Source organism: Azolla caroliniana, unplaced genomic scaffold (genome assembly GCF_043228905.1).
Source record: "Azolla caroliniana isolate FFs.n. ecotype wild unplaced genomic scaffold, voAzoCaro1.0.p SCAF_8, whole genome shotgun sequence".
Taxonomy (NCBI): Eukaryota; Viridiplantae; Streptophyta; class Polypodiopsida; order Salviniales; family Salviniaceae; genus Azolla; species Azolla caroliniana.
Window position 1 is genome coordinate 22,266,528 of NW_028230443.1, and position 22,042 is coordinate 22,288,569.

Sequence of the window (22,042 nt, forward strand, 5' to 3'; positions counted from 1 at the left end):
AAAATTACATATCGTCCGGGGAAGCACCAAGGGAAGGCAGATGCATTATCACGGCGTTCGTATCTAACACCACGTCCCGGTGAGCCAGCTTTCGATAACCAGAAGCAAGTAATCTTGGGTCCAGCACGACTGCAAGCAGCACAGATCTTTGACATGCCCGTGGATTCCGACATTACCAATACTATACGTGAGGACTTGAAGACTGACGCTTTCGCCCAAGCTATACTAGCACAAATTGACCCCTCTCGAGCGTCATGTTCACAATCACAATCACCAGGTACGGATTATCGGCAATTCAAATACTGTGATGGATTACTCTTCTTTAAAGAACTTTTGTATGTTCCTAATGGTTCTTGCCGCCTTCGAGTAGTACAAAACTGCCATGACACATATACAGCAGGACATTTTGGTAGTACTAAAACATTAGATTTAGTACAACGATCATTCTGGTGGCCCCGTATGCGACAATTTGTCGAAGATTTTGTTCGGACTTGCGATACATGCTGCAGAGCGAAAATGCCAAGACATCATCCATATGGTTTATTAGAACCATTACCAATTCCAAGCAAGCCATGGCAATCCATTGCTCTTGACTTCATTACAGATCTTCCAGTCTCTAAGGGATTCAGTGCGATTCTCACAGTGGTGGATCGATATACGAAGATGGCTCATTTCTTACCATGTACTAAAGAAATATCTAGTGAAGACACCGCCGAAATTGTCATGCGGGAAGTATGTCGGCATCATGGACTCCCTGATAATATCATCAGCGATCGTGGACCCCAGTTTGTGTCAAAATTCTGGAAGCACCTTTTTAAAATGCTGAAGGTCACTTGTAACCTCTCCTCCGGCTACCACCCACAAACCGACGGTCAAGCCGAACGAACAAATCAAACACTGGAGCAGTATCTGCGGTGCTTTCTCAACTATCATCAGAATGACTGGGCAGATATTCTTCAGTTCGCCGAATTTGCCTATAATAACGCTATCCACGCATCGACTAAAGTCACGCCATTCTACGCTTATACGGGATATCATCCCCGGTGGTGTGTCCTTGAAACCCCAGAAGTGTCCACAAATCCTTGCGCGGAGGATCGTTTGGAGCGGTTACGCAAGATACAAGCGGATTTATCTACTCAACTCCAGCAAGCTCAACAATCACACAAGGACTACGCAGATCGTCATCGACTTCCATCCAGTTTTAACATTGGAGATCGGGTGTGGCTGCTACGACGACACATCAAGACTACTCGCCCATGTGAGAAGTTGGATTATCGACGATTAGGTCCTTTCCGTATTATCGGGAAGATTAATGATGTCGCTTTTCGTCTCGAGCTACCTCCGCAACTTCGGATACACCCGGTGTTTCATAGTTCTCTCCTCGAACCCTATCACGAGAGCACTATCCCAGGACGTACTATACAACCTCCACCTCCTATCGAGCTCGAAGATGGACCTGAGTATGAGGTCGCTGCCATCCTCGATTCCAAGATTGTTCGCAACAAGCTCTACTATCTAGTCGATTGGCTAGGATATAGTCCCAGCGAGCGTACTTGGGAACCGATCGAGAATGTGACCAATGCTCGTGCTCTTCTAGAAGACTTCCATCGACGATATCCCGAGAAACCGGGTCCTCAATCCAAAACGACTCGTGAAACTCGTCGTTTTAAAGGGGGGATAGTGTCATAACTAGACTCGAACCCATAACCTTTTGTTACACGGGTCGAGACTTTACCATTAGGTTATGAGTTGTAATTTGAAGGATATTATTTTCATTTAGGTTTTATTAGGAAATTGATGTATATTCCAGATTTCTCTGGAACATTCTAGAAACTTCAGGAGTATTCCTGAAGACACTATAAAAGGAGGCGCAAGGCATTAGTTCGAACCAAATCGGTTCAACGCCAGTCTTAAGCCTTCTAACTACTGTTGTATATCTTCCGTCATATAATACATATATCTTTCGCACCATCATTCTCTCTCTCTCTCTCTCTCTCTCTCTCTCTCTCTCACTCACTCATTCCTTCTCTCAAAGTTCGACACCTCTCATAGTACTAATCCTTCTCTGTCTTAGTACTATTCCCCAACAATAGTACTAATCCTTCTTTTAGTACTAATTCCTTCTCTGCCTTAATAGAGTTCCTGACATCATCGGGCTCCCGACATTCATGGAGAAAGAGAATGAAGGCGTGTGTGCCGCTTGCCAATTCAGCAAGCAACATTGGCACCCATTTCCGAAGGAGTGGAACATGAGCAAAGGCATACTCGACGTAATTCATTCCGATGTATGGGGTCCGGCTCAAACGGCTACATTCGGCGAATGCCGATACTACGTGGCCTTCATCGACGACTTCTCCAGGCACACCTGGATCTACCCCATGCGACAAAAGAGCGAAGTGTTTAGACACTTCCAAAAATTTAAGAATGAAGTGGAGAAAGCCAAGGGCCGACATGTACGATGTCTTCGGTCGAATGGAGGCAAGGAGTACTTCTCCGACGAATTTTCGGCGTTTCTACGGAAAGAAGGAATACGGCAAGAGTTTTCGTGTTGACATATGCCACAACAAAACGGAGTGGCCGAATGAAAGAATCGGCACATCTTCGAAGTAGCACGGGCCATGATGAACGAAAAGCACGTGCCGAAGTCGTACTGGGCAGAAGTGGCTAACACGGCCGTATACCTCATGAATTGGTGTACGACATCCGGCGTGCATGACCTCACACCGCACGAGAAGTTTTTCGGAAAGAAGCCGGATCTATTGCATGTTCCATTGTGTATGTGCACATCCCCGACGAGAAGCGACAAAAGCTCGACCCGAAGTCGGAGATATGCAAGGTGAAGTATAATGTTGACGACGCCATAAACTGTTACAAAGCTCAACTCATAGCGGAAGGATACGCAGAAACACATGGAGTCGACTATGAAGAGACCTTTGCCCCGGTGGCAAAGATGATGACGGTGCGGACCGTAATTGCACTCGCAGCGGCGAAAGGGTGGCATCTCCACCAGATGGATGTCAAGAACGCTTTCTTCCACATGGTACAACCTCCCAGTTTCGAATCACACATTCATTTGAAAGCCATGTGCCAACTCAAGAAGACACTCTATGGCCTCAAGCAAGCACTGCCTACTTGGCATTCGAAGATTATGCAATATCTTCATCAAACCGGATTTCGACATTCGAAATCCGACAACTCCCTGTACGTACGCCACGACTCTAGAAGCCTAATTGTCATCATCCTCTATGTGGATGATCTGGTTATTGGAGGTGAGCATTTAGTCGACATCAACAAGGTGAAGTCCCTCCTCTCCAACAAATTCGAGATGACGGACATGAAGGAGCTTCACTACTTCCTAGGCATCGAGGTAATTCGGACTCCGGCTGGCATTATAATCTCCCGACAACACTACATCCTCAACTTGTTATACAAGTTTGGCATGACTAAGTGCAAATCGGTCGCTACGCCTCTCGATCGAAACCTCAAACTAGATGCTGACTCCGGCACAAACGAGTGCGAGCCGACAATATCGTCAACTGATCGGGAACCTCATCTATCTCACGATCACTTGACCCGACCTTAGCTATCCAGTCAGACTCCTTAGCCAATTCATGCAAACTCCATGAGATATCCATTTTGATTGCGCTAAGCGAGTATTACAATACGTGAGTGACACAATGGATTACGACATTCTATACGCATCAGCCACACCAATACGACTCGAAGGGTACACAGACGCGGATTAGACAGGCTACAAAGCTGATCGACAATCGACCTCTGGATTTGTCTTCTCGCTTGGTAGCGGAGCAATATCTTGGAGTAGTAAGAAGCAGCCTACCATCGCACTTTCGAGTACGGAGGCCGAATACAGGGGCACAACCGTAGTTTCATGTGAAGGCGTATGGCTCAAGAGGATTTTGAAGGATCTGGGCATCCCTATCAAGGATCCGACTCCCATTTACTGCGACAACATGAGCATTATATATCTGGCTCGGAACCTGGTGTTCCACGCGCGCACAAAGCACATCGAAGTGCTCTATCACTTCATTCGAGAGCGCGTACAGGCCGAAGATGTCGACCTTCAACACATCCACATGAATCTTCAGACAGTTGACATCTTCACTAAAGCCTTAGGAACCGACAAGCTTCGGAAATTCATGTCAGACCTTGGATTGACGATTCCTGACTTGCCAAGCTTGAGGGGGAGTACAAGTAAGAACTGGATACCGTCTAAACCGGGTATGAGCCGGACACCGGAGATCGTCTGAACCGGATACGAGCCAAAGCGGACATCCACCGAAAGGAACCGACCCGAGTTGAGCTTGAGGGGGCGTGTTAAGAATCAAGCTCAACATAGTGCAACGTGTGAACACACCTTTTGAGAATCCATGAATACTCAAAGGTCAAGAGTCACACCACTACTCTCTACACATTAACTATGTGTCATAGAATCATATTCTATGATACATAACTAATGAGTTACATATTTCCCATGACTATGAGTCTTCACATTCCCCAAGAGAGAGAGTGGTTGTTGTAAAGTTAATGAAGAGAGAGGGTGACTCTATATAAAGCACCCTCCTCATACTTCATACTAGTCGGTTGTGACTCCTTATTATGCTACATTTTGTAATTCTTATTCTACTTGTGAAATATACACCTTCTTCTTGAGTATTCGTTTTCTCTATCTATCTTGTGTTCTCTCATCTCTCCTCTAATTCCTCTCACACATACACATAACACACATCTCTTCCGCTACACAAGAATCACCATCGATTCTTTACACATATACTCCGCTTCCGTGGTTGACAACACCACGGCCTTCTGCAAACTCGATTGCCATGCGGCGACTCCCCCTGCATAAGTCATGACATATCCAGATGTGGACTGGCTGGTATCCATATCAACCGACATGTCTGAATCAGTAAAACCTTCTAGCAAAAGGTTATGTCACGGGACATGACAGGTTACTTGAGCCGAATCAGAGGCACACGCTCGAGGTTCCTCTTAGGTATCGGATTATCCACTTTATTACAGTCCAATGCTCTCTTCCAGGATTGCTTATATACCAATTGTCGACTCCGACAATGTATCCGATATGCTACCTGGTACATACCATCACGTACATCAGGCTTTCGATTGCTTAGGCATATGGGACCTTACTCATCTTAACCTTCTGTGTCTTAGTCTTTAGACATTGTCTCTCGGATAGCTTGGTATTAGTCGTAAATGTCGAGTCGACCAGTTTTGCACCTTCCATGTTGAACCTCTGGAGCACTTTTGTTATGTATTTCTCCTGTGACAACCACAATAACCTTTTTGTCTGGTCTCGGACAATGTGCATTCCCATGATCTATCTTGTCGAACCCATATCTTTAATTGAGAATGACCTGCCCAAGGCCTTCTTCAGCCTTCCGATTTTCATATGGTCCCGTTTGACAATCAACATGTCGTCCATGTACAACTAGAGGACGAGGAAGTCTCCTCTATCGAACTTCGTCACAAATACGCAGTGATCGGCCTGCATCTTGTGGTACCCTTGGTCGGCCATGAAGGATTCGAACTTCCGGTACCACTGTCGGGGAGCCAACTTCAATGGATAAAGGCTCTTCCTCAATCGGCACACCATGTTCTCCTTCTTTTTTTCGATGAAACCTTCCGGTTTCTCCATTGTATATCTCCTCTTCAAGATCACCATGCAGAAAGGCCGTCTTGAGAACCATGTGCTTTACTTCAAGGTCCATGTTGGCCGTTATGCTCAGCACAATCCAACTGGATGTCATCTTCACGATTGGGGCAAAAATCTCATCGAAGTCCACTCCTTTCATTTGTTGGAAACCCCTCACCACAATGCAGACCTTATACCTTGGTGGATTTCCGCCATCTCCTGGTTTTAGTTTATACACCCACTTGTTCCGGAGTGCCCTCTTTCCATTCGTCAACTCTGTCAGCTCATATGTGTGGTTCTCATGCAGGGAATCCATTTCTTCGTGCATGGCACTTAGCCACTCTCTTCTATGGGTGTCCCTCCTTGCTTCCTCGAAGCTCTCCAGCTCACCCTCATCGGTTAGTAGCACATACTCTTTGTCTGGATATCTTTGAGGGGGCCTTTTGTCTCTAGAACCAACCGGCTTATTAGCACCTTCCTCTTCTTCGGTTGGTTCTCCGTCTGAGTGGGAGTCGACTTCTTCTTCCTCTTCGAATCTGAACAAATAGCTTCCATTCGATGCGGCTCCCGACTGGTCTTTGACCGATCCAACTTCCTATCCGGATCCAGTCGACATTCAACTTCCAACTAGCTGGGAGGATGTTTTTGACTTCTCCTTCTCCCAATCGACAATAGTCTTCTCCTCCAAACTATGACTCGGCTCCGGATCACTTTCTTCTCGGCTAGGTCGCATAGTCGGTAACCGAACTCCTCATTTCCGTATCCTAGGAATATGCATGACCGAGTTTTCGGATCTAGTTTTCCCCTCTGGTGCTTTGCAACATGCACATAAGTCAGACAACTAAACACCCTTAGATGCCCGTACGACACGTCTTTGCTGGTCCACACCCTTTGTGGAATATCTCTGTCCAAGGATACTAAGGGTGATCTATTTATCACGTAAACCGTTGTCATCAACGCCTCAGCCTAAAACGTCTTGGATAGTTTTGTATGTGCAAGCATGCTCTGAACTCTCTCCATGACGGTCCGGTTCATTCTTTCGGCCAACCCATTTAGCTCTAGCATCTTCGACACAGTGTATTCGAGCTGGATTCCCTTTGACCGAAAATACTCTTTGAATTGCCCTCAGTATTCTCCTCCGTTATCTACTCGAACACCTTTTAGCTTCCGACCGATCTCCCTTTCTGCCCTTGCTTTGAACTCCTTGAAGACGGATAGTACCTGGTCCTTTGACTTCAGAATGGAAGCCCACAACTTCCGGTTACAGTCATCTGTGAAGGTCACAAAATATTGTGAACCAGCATGTGACTTAGTGTCCATGTAGCATACATTTGTATGCACGAGTTGCAGTGGTGGCTTCTTTCTCATCGGGGGTCTGAATCGGAAAGAGGTTTTGTTCTGCTTGCCAGTCAAACAATCTGTGCACTTGTCAAGCTGCAAATTCTTCACCTCTGGAATGAGGTTATCCTTGGCAAACTTCCGCATCCCCTTAGCACTCATGTGACATAGCCTCTTGTGCCACAACTCACCAGCTATTCCGGCTGCCACATTTACTTCTTCCCGACATAATCGAGCATGCATTAAATATAGTGTGTTGGTCTTCTAGGCTCGGGCCACAATTAGGCTTCCTTTGCAGAGCTTTAGTGTGTTGTTCCAGAAACTACCACTGTAGCCTTCATCATCTAATCAATTGGTTGATATCATATTCAATCTTACCTCCGGAACGTGTTGCACATCTTTCAATACCAATTTGCACCTGGTTGAAGTCATCAAACACACATCTCCTATGCCGACGATTCAGTATGCTCCTTCGTTTCCCATCTTCACAAAATCGTGGTCCTCGGTTGTGTATGATGAGAAGCATTTCAGGTCGGAAGTCAAGTGGTATAACGCTCTGGACTTGACCACCCACGTCGTTTCGTCGCTGACAAGGTTCACTTCGTTTTGCCTGCTAATCAATAGAAGCTCCTCCTCACTTGTCATGATCGTTGAGGTGCCTTTTCTGTCTGGAATCTTCTTCGGCTTCGCACCATCAGCTCCCCCTTTCTCTTTCCGAAAATGTCGACAATTCTTTTGGAAGTGCCCTGGCTTCCCACAATAGAAGCAGGTGGGCCTCCCCCTCAACTTCGACCTCGTCCCCAACTTGTCCCAAATTTGAGGACTTCTATTCCAGCCTCTCCCTTGATTCATGTCACCTTTTGTGACTAAGCCCTTTGGGTTAGTAATGGACTCTTTGTCCTTCCGACGATCTTCCTCATTCAGCAACCTCGACTTCACCATCTCTAGGGATAAATGTTTCCATTTTGGTCGGGTGTTGTCCAATGTGACAACGAGTGTCTCCCAACTATTCAGAAGGGATCCCAACAACAACAATGCTAATACCTTGTCGGCAAGAGGTACTTCCAGAGAGGTGGTCTAGTTTATCAATCCTAGGAAGGCATTCAGGTGCTCTGCCATGCTGGAGCCATGCTGATACCGGAGTCTCACAATCTTTCAGAATATTGAAACTCTGTTGATGCATTCTTGTTTTCAAACATTATGCAGATCTTATTCTAGAGGACGTCCGCCTTGGTCTCTTCGTTGAAGGTGTTATATAGACTAATGTCTATAAAACATCTTATATATGTCGTCATCTTCATATGCATCACCTCCCGGGTTGATGCATCAATTTTGTTCGGTTTTCCATCTTCGAATTGCATTAGCAGCTAGAGGGTTCTGTACACTAACATGTCCTGCATCCACGACTTCCACACTGAATAGTTGGAGTCGGTAAGTTTGAACATTCCACCTAGATTTTCGACCATCGTACTGATACCAATTTGTAGAGGATACTAACGGCCACAACCGGTTAACACATATGCATACCCGGGTGCAAAGATCGAAATGACAGAAATTAGAAGACAGAGAGTGAAAGTATAGAGACACAAGTATTTTTGGTGTGGAAACCCTGATAGGGAAAAACCACGGGAGTCAACAAACTCCAAACTATATCACTATGGGAGAAAGGAATACAACAAAGATTGCAAGGCAATCACCTTGAGTTCTTCCTTGTCAAACCGACGGTTACAGAGGAGACACAATCACTCTCACTCTCTCTTTCTCTCTCAGTCTATCAACACAATGACAACCACACCTAATGAATTGCCCTATATGTATTTATACTAATACATACTATGGGCTATTTACAAATATGGCCTATCTTAAGTGCACCAAAAACATATTTACAAATATGGCCATTTTCGGGTGCTTCATCCGGATCCTATTGGATACGTCTCTAGATCCGATCCGGCCCCTTCTCCGGGTTCCCTTCTACTTTGGTTGTATCTTATCCGGCTCACACTACTCCATTCGGTTCTGACTCCTTATCCAAGGCTAGCTCTCCAGACTCCAATCTGGCTTGTGCTTACTTCCCATACAGAGGGACCTGTTTCCTAACAAAGAGTGCACCATTAGGTTTTCTTTTTCTTCCTCAAATTTAGGGTTTCTTTCTTCTTTTCTCCACATACTTGAGATCTTAGGGTTTTGTTTTCTTCTTCTTCGTGAGTTTTTAGGGTTCTCCGTCTTCTTGTTCTCAAGCATATATTGAGACCGATTCTCTACTAAGCGTTGGTGTGTGTCGGTGGATTCAAAGAAGGGGTTAGGCAAACTCACACATCGATCGTTTGAAGGGGAGACAAAGTGGCACGGGAACACGACTCCGATTCAAGGCATCGTAATTGTCAGAGGTAGTCGTGGTCTCGATGGCCCACTTGACTTCTACCTTCACCGGAAACTCGGCCAACTCCCCAAATTTCATTCCATTTAAGCATAATGGTTATATTCTAATCATTCAAGGTATCACTTCTCATTATTGCCATTGAATCTAATTGCTATGTACATTTGTAACCCTATTTTATAAAGGGATTTTTTTCTTAATCTATTGCTTTCGGCCTAAAAGAGACGCATGTTTTTTGTCTTAATACTCTCCTTCGTAGTCTCATTTTCCTTTGGCTAATTGCATATTTTGATCTTAACCTCGCGCATTAATTGTTGTCGAACTCGTCACTCCCTTCGACTATTATGAGCTTCCGAGTCTGGAGAGCCTTTGACTCTAGGAGCCTTCAACTCTTAAGTGCCTTCGACTCTAAAGATCTTTTGACTCCTAGGAGCTTTCGATCCTTGGAGCCTTCAAGTCTCCAAACGTCTATGCCCTCCTATAGTCTTTGCGTCCTCCTTAGTCCAAGACGCTCATGGTCCCACTCGAGTAGAAGATGCAACGGTTCTTTGTTTTTATCACCACTACCAGTACATACCACCAATTTAAAATTGCCATAAATCATTATGAAGCTCTAAGCAAGTGGTTTCTGTCATTGAAAGAGTCTGCAACAACAAAAACAAGCTCTCTTCTTCTTCTTCTTCTTCTTCTTCTTCTTCTTCTCTCTCTCTCTCTCTCTCTCTCTCTCTCTCTCTCTCTCTCACACACACACACACACACACACATGCTAAAGGTGGAAAACAATGAATGTGATTTGGAAGAACTTATTGAGGAAAATATCCTAATTGTAGTAGTTGAATGACGAATCTGAGGCATAGTTGAAGAGCCACATGCAACTTGCAATCATCAAGGTTTGAAGCTCGAGTCACAAGTTGCAAGTAAAGGCAATTAATGAGCATTGAGCAATGAGCAGAAGAAAATCTTGACATAGAGATAAAGGTGAGTGTTGTAGTGAGCAATGAGCAATAGAGGGAAAGAGGGAAAGGAGTCAAGCAAGGAAATATCAAAAAACTAGTTTTTTAACCTTTTTTTTCAAAACCAAATAAATCGTTGGTTCAAAAAAATATGAACAAGCTAGATTCTTATTTTTGGGAAATTCTTGCTAGAATCAGTTCTGATTGTCCCCCACATTGGTCAACAAAAGTCCCAACATCCCTGGAACACTTACACTATTTCTAGGACCTATCCAAACGCTTGTTTAAACCAAACCCTTATAAACAATCCAACCTCAACCAATTGTTCTAAAGTTTTACAAATCATTGAATCATTAAATTGTTGCTTCAATTTCGGACTTAATTCAGATTTCAAAATTTCAAATCAAGATTCAAATATTAGAGGTTTCTTGAAATATCAAAATTAGCCTTACAAGTTAAACAAATATTCAAGGAAGTGTTGACCCTACACTAATAAGTCGTTTAAACCATAGTTTCAAACCATTTAAACTACGAAACATTGACTCTAGAAAGCCTCAAACCAAACCAAATCAAGCTACTGACCTAACCAAGACAAACAATTTAAACATGGTTTCATGCTTCAATTTAATTCAAATTGAACCTTTGCCAATTTACACAAAAATAAACCTTCTCACACAAGAAACTCACACGTAGACCTAGGGTTTGGGTTGGGTTGGGGACAAAATAGCCATAACTAAAATATCACACAAAATCTTTGGGTTTTGGCATCAAATTTTGTGTTGCAATGATTAAAACCCTCGTCTTTACAAGAAAAAATTCATTAGTAAAAAAAAGGTTGTGTTGTGATTCTCTTAGGTTTAGGGCATGAGCATTATTATATAAATGCATGAATGTGTGTATATTTTGCATTGTCCCCCTCAATGACTTGGATTCAATCCCAAATTCCAAAATTCATGTCCTTGTGTATGTTTATTTTAGCACAACCACATGCATGGTGGAGATTGATTATGTGTAGCTATACAGGCTATCACCCACATGATCATCTCACTTGGCATCATGCACGATTAAGAGGATGCCCATAATTACTAATGAATGCATTGTTACCCCTACCTTCCACTGGAGACACTCTCATTGACATAAGCACATCAAAATATCAAATGTTCATTTGGAAGGGGTTCCAATTGGATCGACTTTGGCTTCAACTAGCATGTACCTTGCATTATTAATTTCACCACTTAACCTTCTATTCTAATGTTAAGCATCATTTTTTTGGCATATGTGCATTATATTTCACCATTTTCCCAAACACAAAAGAACTAATGATCAAACAAAATTATTTCAAAGAAAATAATCTTTTTTTGCATTTATCATACCAAAATTGTTTTTCCTTCACCAAATGAAAAAACATTAATTGAAAAGTATTCTAACTTTGAGACAAAATTGTGAAACCTTATTGAAATAACGACTAGCCTTCATACAACAATGGTTGTCCTCTCCCTTTCTTGAGTCAATGGGCTACACATAAGATGGAACTATTGCATCCCTACATGGATTTGTATATATAATATAACAATCTCATTTGTAAAAGTTTATAACTAATGGAAAGAGTTTTTTTTTGAAAATAATAATAATAATTGAAAAGTATTCCAACTTTGAAACAAAATTGTGAAACCTCATTGAAATAAAAAATCATCTTCGAGGTTTGATATTGAACATTGACTTGAAATAACTCATAAAGTGTGAATCATAGTTATGACAATCAAATCTACCTCTCAATTCGCAGATATATATAGAGTAACTCACAAGAAATTGATAAAATGAAAAATTAACAAATCTCAATTACTAAAAACAAGAGTAACATTATTATTTTTTATTGAGATAAGTCACATCAAATCAAAAAGTGATTCATGTGATTGAGATGAAACAAGATCTGTTGCATAAGAGACTGATCAAATATGAAGAATACACTTTGGACCTAATGATCATTTGCATGGTGAATGAATAGCCTAGAAGCTATTCTAACTCGCCAAATCATTGGCTTTCTAGGTTCTTGTTTGCCACATCGTGTGCCTTTCTAACTTGCTAGGTAAATCAGCTTTTAATCCATGAAATTAACATAATTACATTGGAAGCAGAAGATGTAATCCATCAAAGAAATCAATCAACTATCCACCAATGCTGGTTACAATGCTCACAACCTAAAACATGAGTAGATTTTACATGCATTGAACTAAACACTTGAAAAGCTTGGAAAGGATTGAAATCAATTACAATGTTCAGTTAATCAGTTGACATTTTCAATTTAACTTCTTTTTGGCATTCAGTGGTAGATTTTTATTGGGTACAGGAGGTTATAACAATATTAGTTACAATTAAGATGACTCGGAGCCCGATCGAACATTACACGCCACATGAATGCTCGTGAGAGCACCATCTCGAGCTCCTGATATGTCCATCTCCGAGTTGGAAGGTGTTGAAGAAATAATACCATCTCTTGAAAATCGAGCCTTTGGAGTTGTTCAGTCCACTATACAAGTAGAGAAAGCATATAAGATCTTATGATTGAAGTGAAAAACACTCTCCAGCATTTTCTTAAGGCAATGGCATTGTTTCTACCCTTGGTTAGTCCAATTCGGAAGTCATACTTTTAGGAGCAAACACTTTCTTAGGTCAAATGGAAATTATCAATCATAATGTGGCCATCATCACACCCATCATCCAATCTTGAACTCACCACCATAAGGTTGTAAACTATATTATCATCACGCTTATATATTTAAGTTACAGAATTTTTCCTACATCTGTTGAGAATAATTTGTTTGATCCACTGTGTTGAGATTCTAATGTCTCTTATATCATGTTATAAGCAATGCTTATGCTTTCCCATGTCTTACCCTGTATATTTATCCAATTGCATCTGAATGAAGCAGAAGGTAAACTTTCATTAAAGTAACAGGTTTTTATCAACTCAGATCAGATTCATAGTAACTTACTATTCACACAACTTGCATGAGATAAAAAGAAAAAGAAAATCGTATTTTTCTGAGAACAAGGAGAGAAGATCAAGACTTACCGTCAAGAGAAAGCTGGCGCATGCATACACAAGAAAATCTGGAAATTTATCTCCCTCAGCAAGATAAGTATCCCACAACCGAGTCACTAGCAGAAATGGAATCTGTAATACATCGCCATTTGCACACAAGCTCATATCAGACATCAGAGAGCTATGAATACAATCCATATATCCTGTGCACTATGGAACATAGTATGTAAAATTCGTGTTCGTCAGGCTTTTCATTCGTTTTCCTACGTTCGAAAACGAACACGAATGATATCAAAAAGTTCGTTTGTTTTTTTTTTCATTTTTTTTCATTTTTTTTTAATTTTTTTCATTTTTTTTTTCGTTTTTTCCCTCTTTTTCCCTCTTTTTTTTCCCTCGTTTTTTTCGTTTTTTCATGTCTGATCATCTCTGAAATTTCAGCCATGAAATTTCATGTCTGATCATCTCAGAAAATTTCAGCCATGAAATCTCTGAAATTTCATGGCTGAAATTTTCTGAGATGATCAGATGATCAGACATGAAATTTCATGGCTGAAATTTCAGCCATGAAATTTCAGACATTTCATGTCTAGACATTTCATGTCTGAAATTTCATGGCTGAAATTTCAGCCATGAAATTGTAGACAATGGCTGAAATTTCAGCCATGAAATTTCAGAGATTTCATGGCTGAAATTTCAGCCATGAAATTGTAGACATTGAAATGTCTGAAATTTCAGCCATTTCAATGTCTAAAATTTCATGACCCCATGAAATTTTAGACATGAAATGTCTGAAATTTCAGACATTTCAATGTCTACAATTTCAATGTGTTTTTTTTTTGCAATTTTAAAATTTTTTTTTACCTTGAAAAAATATTTATCTTATAGTAAATAGTTTAACCAAAAGTATGGTATTTATCATTCTTCGAGGGTGTTTACCCTTCTCGAATGATTGAATCATTCTCGAACACGAATGCACGAATGGTACGCATGGTTCATACTATGCTATGGAATTCGAAAATAAATTCTGATAAAACTTTAGGAGCTATGACCATTTAAAATGAGCAAAATTTTCTGATTTCAACCTCACGTATCAGAAGGCAGTTGACCCATCTGAATGCAAATTGCAGAAACTCAAGTCCTTGCCTTTCCATATGCTTTGATATTGCTTCTGAAAAACAGATGCAAAGTTTGTCAAAAATAAAAAGATGAGTCAGAACTTCATAAAAATTCTGAGGTGATGAAAATGCAGAAATTTCTAGACTACTCTAATTCCATGCTTCACCGAGCAAGTAACAAGTCCAAAAGCACCTGATGTTGATGGTCAGAAACAACCAAGATGGTTAAAATTATGCTTTACATACATTTCAAGAAGCAAAAACAATCATAATGAGCTCATTAATTGGCTTCACAAATTTCCTTGTCAAAACATTAAGATTAACAAATTTGATTTGTTGATCATAACAGCATTGAAACATACACATAATGGAATAGCAGTGCAATATGAAGTGTGGCCCTTCAATCTTAAAGAGTATAGAGTAATATTCCATGAGTACAACTAGTAATATTCTGACAGGAAAGGAACTCATCTTTTCTATGACAACTTTGTAATAAGAAACCTCTAGTACATCGAAATGCTGGGTATATATATATTTTCTCTTACTATCATCTTGCTTGTCACTACCCTACTCTCTCTCCTCACTCGACTGTGATCCTACATCATCATATTCGTTAAAACAGAATATTTGTATGATATAAAAAGATTATATCAGTAAATGTTCTTCGAATTCATGACATAACAATGAAGGGAAATGCATAGACAGACCGTCAATACGCCGAACGAGCTCTTTGAGTTTGAAAACAAGGCGTTGAATGCCTGGCTGTGCAAATGTGTAATGATCTTGGATATTGTCCAACAACTTAGAGAGACACCAATAGCAATCTGCCTCTATATTGGACAGCTTGGTAGATGAAAGTTTTGATACAATCCAATCTTCCATTTCTCCTTCCATGTGTTCGGACAAGAACACCACTAAGAACGGAGTAGCAAGGTCATTAATACCTTGAACATATCCACTTGCTGGATGTCGAATAGCCCTGAATTCAAAACAGATACCCAATCAACATATGAAATTTAAAGCACATTCAACCAAAAGTCATGCACTTATATGGGTGAATGCGCACAAAATAAGTATATAGCATGTCATAACATCTGATTCCTTTTTTCGCATGTGCAAACATGTCACGTCCAACTTATTTGGATTCAACCTTGAGATAAACTGAAGTCTTATAAACAGCATAATGTATGAAGTACATTCAAGCAGCTGGAAACAGGGCTCTTTAGAATAAAATCAATCTTAAAACAAAGAATTTAATCAAAGCAATAGCTGAGGTATAGACAAACCAGATATACAGAATGCGTTCTAAGCAGGCTTGTATAACAGGCTGGTGAAAGAAGGCCACATCTGGCATAGTTCTCGGGCAATCTACAGAAATCTGCACGTAAACAAATCATCACTTTATTAGAAATGAATCGATAATCACACTTCAGTTATTTGATATAAGAAATTCAAATGCAATACCTGCCGAAGGGTGTGCATTTCGTCCTCTGCTCTATCTGCATCTGGAATGTCATAATATTGAGAAACACAATCAGCATACTCAAGTCGTTTTCTCATGACCACAACTTCTCTCCTATCAGAGTTTGGTGGAGCATAACCCTGAACCAAATACAAACTTAATTGTTAATGAGAACTACATTAAATAACTAAGAAAATATACAGATTTGGGCATGCACTGTCTACACGTGAGCAAAATCATACAATTGGGCATAAAAAATTGTACGATTTTATAAAACATGAATTGAAAATTTAAGCGCATACTAACAATTCTGACACTTACTAGCAAAAGGCGCCAAACTAGTGGTCTCATATCTGCTGGAACACCGCTCCATGCGATTTCTCTTAATGCATCTACAGAGAAGACATAATATATGAGGCAAATGCAGATAATACGCTCATGAAGCTTGATAAAGCTATTATATGCATTTAGAAATTCTGATTCAAAAGCATTTTGTTAAATTATTACCAACTTACCCAAGTCAACTACTGGAGCAGAGAGTTCTTTTTTGAATTTTGCAATCCGTGCACTATCTGTTGCTCTACCTCCAGATACACGCTTCTGCATCTGAATTGGGCCACAATCCTTGCCATCATTTTCAGGAGCACAGCTCGCTGACATGCCTCTTGAATCTATAGATGATTCGACTTCATTGGGCCCAGGATGTTCCACCTACATTGGTAAAGAAAACAATGGATTTACATTATAAATGCACACTATGTTACTGTATATTAATAATGTTACGAAACCAAATTTTGAATTTACTATGGTCCTATGAGGTGTACACAAGTGGATCTCTATGACTAGAATCCACCAACCAATGGAATGTGGTAATCCCTTGGAGACTTGTATATAAATCCTACTAGGTGGGGCATTGTTTTTTGATGATGATTCTTAGTGGATGAATATAGTTCTTTCTCTTGCTCTCACACATGCACAACACTTCCACACATCACGACTCATTGAGAGCCAGATTTCTTTGCACAGTATCAGTGTGTGAGGTTTGGGGATTCTTCATCAAGCTCAACCATTGAAGCTATACTAGTACTTGGATACATTGCTTCAACTTGGCTATCGTTGCTGCAGTGATGCTGCAGGACATGGGGTGTACCTCGAGCTAAAACAGCAAAATGAATGTACAGATGGGTAGTGCACTTCCAACAGAGAAGTTGGACATTCACAACTATGCATCATCGAAGGACAAGATGCACTAATACCTGGTTGACAAGGGTTACTGGAGTTACATAAAGGATGCTCAAAAAAAACACCCTGGTCGCATAAACCCCAAGTACCTGGCATGACAGCAGGGTGCCAGACAGGTGATGTACTACTTGGCAACATAGGTGCAAGATCACACATTACTACATCTGGGATGCAGATGCCCAGAAAGAAGTGTGTCAAAATTTGAAACAAAGTTTACTGCTTCAACGACACCTCAAAAGCTTCAACTGGATATGTCTATGACACACGATACCCTCAAGATCAAGAACTCATGTGATTCACTTGCCTCCATCAACATCACAGTTGACGACAATGAGATGGTGCAAGTCTATTTCGGCTGCCTCACACATAAGTATGGTGCGTTTTGGACTGCCATAACGGCAAGGGGGAAAAGCACGGCATCTGAAGGGCAGATGCCATATACACAAGAAGATCTCAGTCGAGGTCACAACAGAGGAATCAGGGGAGGAATGGCCCAGAAAGAGGTAGACGAGGTCAACAACGGTATAATTCCCGGCAACTGGCAGAAGGGAGAGTAACCCAGCAAGACCAGCAGACCAAGTGCTGGTATTGCATAAAGCCCAGCCACTTTGAAGCAGAGTGCCGGAAGAAGAAGAATGACTCAGCAGCTTTGGCTCAGCAGCAAATAAATTATGCTGCGACGGCTGGCCAAGATATCAAAGGGCGATTTTTGCCATGCGATATACCAGGTGAATAGTAGGAACCAGTAAGGTTTGGTTTCGACATAACCGGTTATGTTTTGCATTGTCCAAATCAAACCGGTTAAGCCTTAACTGGTTCGGGAGTTTTCAAACTTGAACCGAACTGGCCCCTAAACTGGTTTAGGCTTAACCGGTTTGGGAACTGGTTTAGCTCAAAATGGTTTGATTCGCCTTGAGCCATCCCAAACCAAGCTCAAACTGCTTAAGGAAGCTCAAGCCTGAACCGAACCAAACCGCCAAACCATTTAAAACGGTTTAATGGCTCAGTTCAAGCTTGGCCGAACCATTGCCAACTCCTAGAGAATAGCATGACAGTGCAGTTCCCAACCTGATAATCTATGGTTCGTGGATTCAGGAGTCTCCAATCACATGACATGCCATCAAGAATGGTTCAAGAATTTGAGGGAACCTGAGAAGCTCAGTGTGGTGGAGACTGGTAATGACTCCACACACAATCAAGCACATCAGGCATGTATCCTTTAGCAATCACAACAAGGGCTACATCAAGGATATATTGCATGTCTGGATGATTACGAAGTATTTGGTCTAGGTTGGCCAAATTGTGGAGCTAGAAATGCAAGAACAATTCAGCATGGGAGGTTCCTTCATCAAGGATAAAGGCCACCTTATCGCTCATGGAAGAAGAAAAGGCCACATGTTTATCACTGATGCGACTGAGGTAAACACCACGATGTACGCAAAGGGACTCAAGGCAGAGTCTGATATCAAGTTCGAGTTGTGGCACGATTTGGATCTTGAGAGTGAAAAAGAGAGGCCGATCACCATTTTGGGTAGGGACTCAACAAAGAGTCCACGCTTACTCTGGCTAACCAGATCTCAGGTACAGTCAAGCAATCAGAATATTGCCTAGCATGAACAAACCTCTAATATTGTGTCCCATTGATGGTACACCCATATAGAAAGGAGGAAGGGCTAGATGCCTGAGCACAAGGCCAAGAGCACGGCCTTGGGTGACGACTCGAATCAGTCACCCCAGTCCGTTGATAGTGAATATGGTGCACCTATAATGAGGACACCAGGAGTAGCAATCAGCAACAGTTCAATTTGAACAGAACCAAAGCATATAGACTATGGTTTAACGGATTACCTAAAAGGTTTGGTTTAGTTCAGTTCAAGTTCGAAAATTTGTTAGCAATTCAGCACTAGGTCTCGACAAGCTGTTGCAATTCTCAATGGATCTAGGCCTTGGACCACTCGACATCCCAAGCTCGAAGGGGAGCACAAGTACAAGGACGACAAGTAGAGGAACGAATACTGATACCAAGGAGCATGTGGAGAAGAAAGGCATACAATAGATAAGAAGGGTAAAGCTGACCATTGGCTCGCCACCTAAAACTGAAGCTATCCAGAGAAAGCCCAAAGAAGAGGATAAGCCCAATGACGACAAGATCTAGGGTAAGCCCGACAATGACACAGCACCTGATGATAATACAAGTGCCCATGTTGAAAAAGTCTATGCCCAGAGCAAAAGGAAAAGACAGCGGTGGACCGGAAGGAAAAAGATGGGAATCTTGGCAAAAACTCCAGTTGCATAATCCCAGTAGAAAACTCCAGCATCCCGAGATTTCTTGATTGACATTTTTTGAATTGGCCAGATCAACCTTTCCTGATCAAGATCAAGTACAGAGGAGCAATGTGAAGACCACGGCCCAACAGTTCGAGCAGCTTCAACCGAGTCTTAGACAACCGATCTCAGATCTCAACAAGACACACAGTTGACCTTGAGGGGACATATTGCGAATCAAGGTCAACTTGGGTAAACATGTGCTTATTGAAAAACACAATGTGTGTAAAAAGTGTGTAAATACACTTTATTATACTCCATGGAACTATTAAGTTACATGAAGAACTAGATTTTGATATCTAGTCCGTTGGCAAGTGTAAATGTGGTCAAAAAACCGTAGATATTCTTATGATAGAATCGTACTCGAGTGGATGTCTGTGACTAGATTCCACCAACCACACTTAATGTGGTAGTCCCTAGGGGACTTGTGTATAAAGCCCAGTTGGGGCATTGTTTTTATAATGATTCTTAGTCTATCGATATAGTCCTTTCTCTTGCTCAGACATGCACAATGCTTGCACACACCATGACTCATCAAGAATCAGCATTCTTTACATTTGAGAACCCAACATTTTATTTCTCCTCCGTTGAATATGTGCTCAAATGCATAACAAGACTTCTTTGCTACTTGTAAGCGGCAGGAGTACAATCATTCCACCGATGATTGGAGAGTGTACAAACTAAAGGTATTTAAACATTTAGTCAAGTAGCTTATTATTGTGTGTGATGCAAGGTTTATCCTTATTTTGAGCTTTCATAACGATAATCTTTGTTTTGGCATTAATGACACTCAACTTATTATCAAAAGTTTTCAAACACATGCATATTCTAAAGTATCTGCTACCATACAGAAGTATGATAACTCCATCCCTAATTGTAACCACTTCAATGCTTTCTTGTTTTATAAACTCATCAGCTATTTTTCAATAAACAAACTAACAAGATATTTATATCTAACATGTTGTAATCCACACGAATTAGTCTAGGCTCCCGAATGCTTGGATAGGCTAGATCCCTTAAATATAGAAAGTATCTTCCAAGGCACAATTTCAAATTTTGAATGGGTTGGAAGTATATAAGTAAGCTTTAATTAGGGTGTTCAACTCATCAAGCAAACATTAATCTTGCCGCATTTCTTGAGACCTTGCAAGTAGCAACGCGTTCATGATCATAGCAATAAAATATGTATTCTAACACGAAAATAAGTACCTTAACATAGCCTCCAACATCACTAAAATCTGAGGGTGGATCATTATCTCCATCAGATCGGTCTGAAGTTGATGCAGGATTTGTCACCCGAGAGCTTCTGATTGTAGTATCTGTGTTCCTGCTCAGTAGGACTCTACCAGGGAATGATCTGCCACTCAACAACCTAACACATAGTAATATAAAAGGACAAATCTTTAAGAAGGCAATACAAAAACAAATGTATGATGTGAAATGAGGAAATGAATATGTGCAACACACTACAATAAGGTAATCCATGCCATGAATGAATCTGCATATTATATGGGAAGAAAGTGAGTTAAAAGAGCAAACCGAACACCAAGTTACAGAGATCCCATATGAATGAGGAATACCAAAAACGTGAATCACATAAAGAGGTGCCCATGTAAGAGTGCAAGTCCTAACAGCTAAACGTATAAACTCAAGTTTCATAGACTCCCATCCCATGAGAATGAGGACTACCAATATGTGAGCTTTATTCCATAAACTCAAATGAGGTTTGAAGGGACAAAGGTTTAAAAGAGCAACCCAAAAGAGCTAGAAATTTTGGGTACTCCCATACTCAACATGAAACTACTAGCTCACATATGGATGACGAAATCTCCATAGTTGTGAATCATACATACCCTTCAGAAAAAATATACATATGCCATCAATCCAAATGTTGTATGCAGAGAGCCTTGAATCACGAAAATACCACATTATTAATATATATGACCCTGACCCTTACCCTTGAACACTTTTGAGAGTTTGGTTGAATCTGCTATCTAGATTCCCATCCTTCTTGCTTTCATTCTCAGCAGGAGGCTTCATTTCTCTTCTATTGTCAGAATTCTACAGAGGGTTTCCTGCTTTTGCCAGATTGGCTGCCATAGTACCTGAAATGTGAGATGAGATAGGTTCGAACAAAACTTCAGAACAAGGGTAGAATGGATCTCGGAAGAGAGCCATTTACCTGTCTTCAGATATACATATGTAATAATGTATGTATCTTATGTATGTATGCGTTTATACATACATGCATGCATGCATGTATGTATGTATACATCCCGACCAAAATATGTCGAACAACAATGAGATTTGCTTGCATTGATAAGTTTTAAAAGACACAAGTTGTTTTTGTTTATTTACGAATATGCCCCTCCAGGCTCCATTATAGCAAACTACCATAATACCCTTCCTCATCAACTTTGAGAACTTAAAAGAGGGTATTTTGGTAAATATCTGAAACGTTAGATATTGTTTAATTAATGAGCTTGAGGTTTGGAAGTAAGCAGGGATGGAAGAGTACT

The 22,042-nt window shown here is 41.0% G+C and overlaps 1 protein-coding gene across 1 annotated transcript; it reads right to left on the minus strand.

Moving 5' to 3' along the window:
• Window positions 1–12,466: 12,466 nt before the first annotated feature.
• LOC147861376 (Ypt/Rab-GAP domain of gyp1p superfamily protein) lies at window positions 12,467–21,724 on the minus strand. The gene is made up of 10 exons (XM_087323641.1): window positions 21,481–21,724; window positions 20,733–20,895; window positions 16,472–16,667; window positions 16,278–16,348; window positions 15,959–16,096; window positions 15,781–15,872; window positions 15,202–15,473; window positions 14,462–14,547; window positions 13,410–13,511; window positions 12,467–12,863 (listed from the first exon to the last, which is right to left on the minus strand). The coding sequence occupies exons 1-10, from the start codon at window positions 21,561–21,563 to the stop codon at window positions 12,699–12,701; spliced, it is 1,368 nt and encodes a 455-aa protein (XP_087179767.1). The 5' UTR covers window positions 21,564–21,724; the 3' UTR covers window positions 12,467–12,698.
• Between the last annotated feature and the right edge of the window lie 318 nt (window positions 21,725–22,042).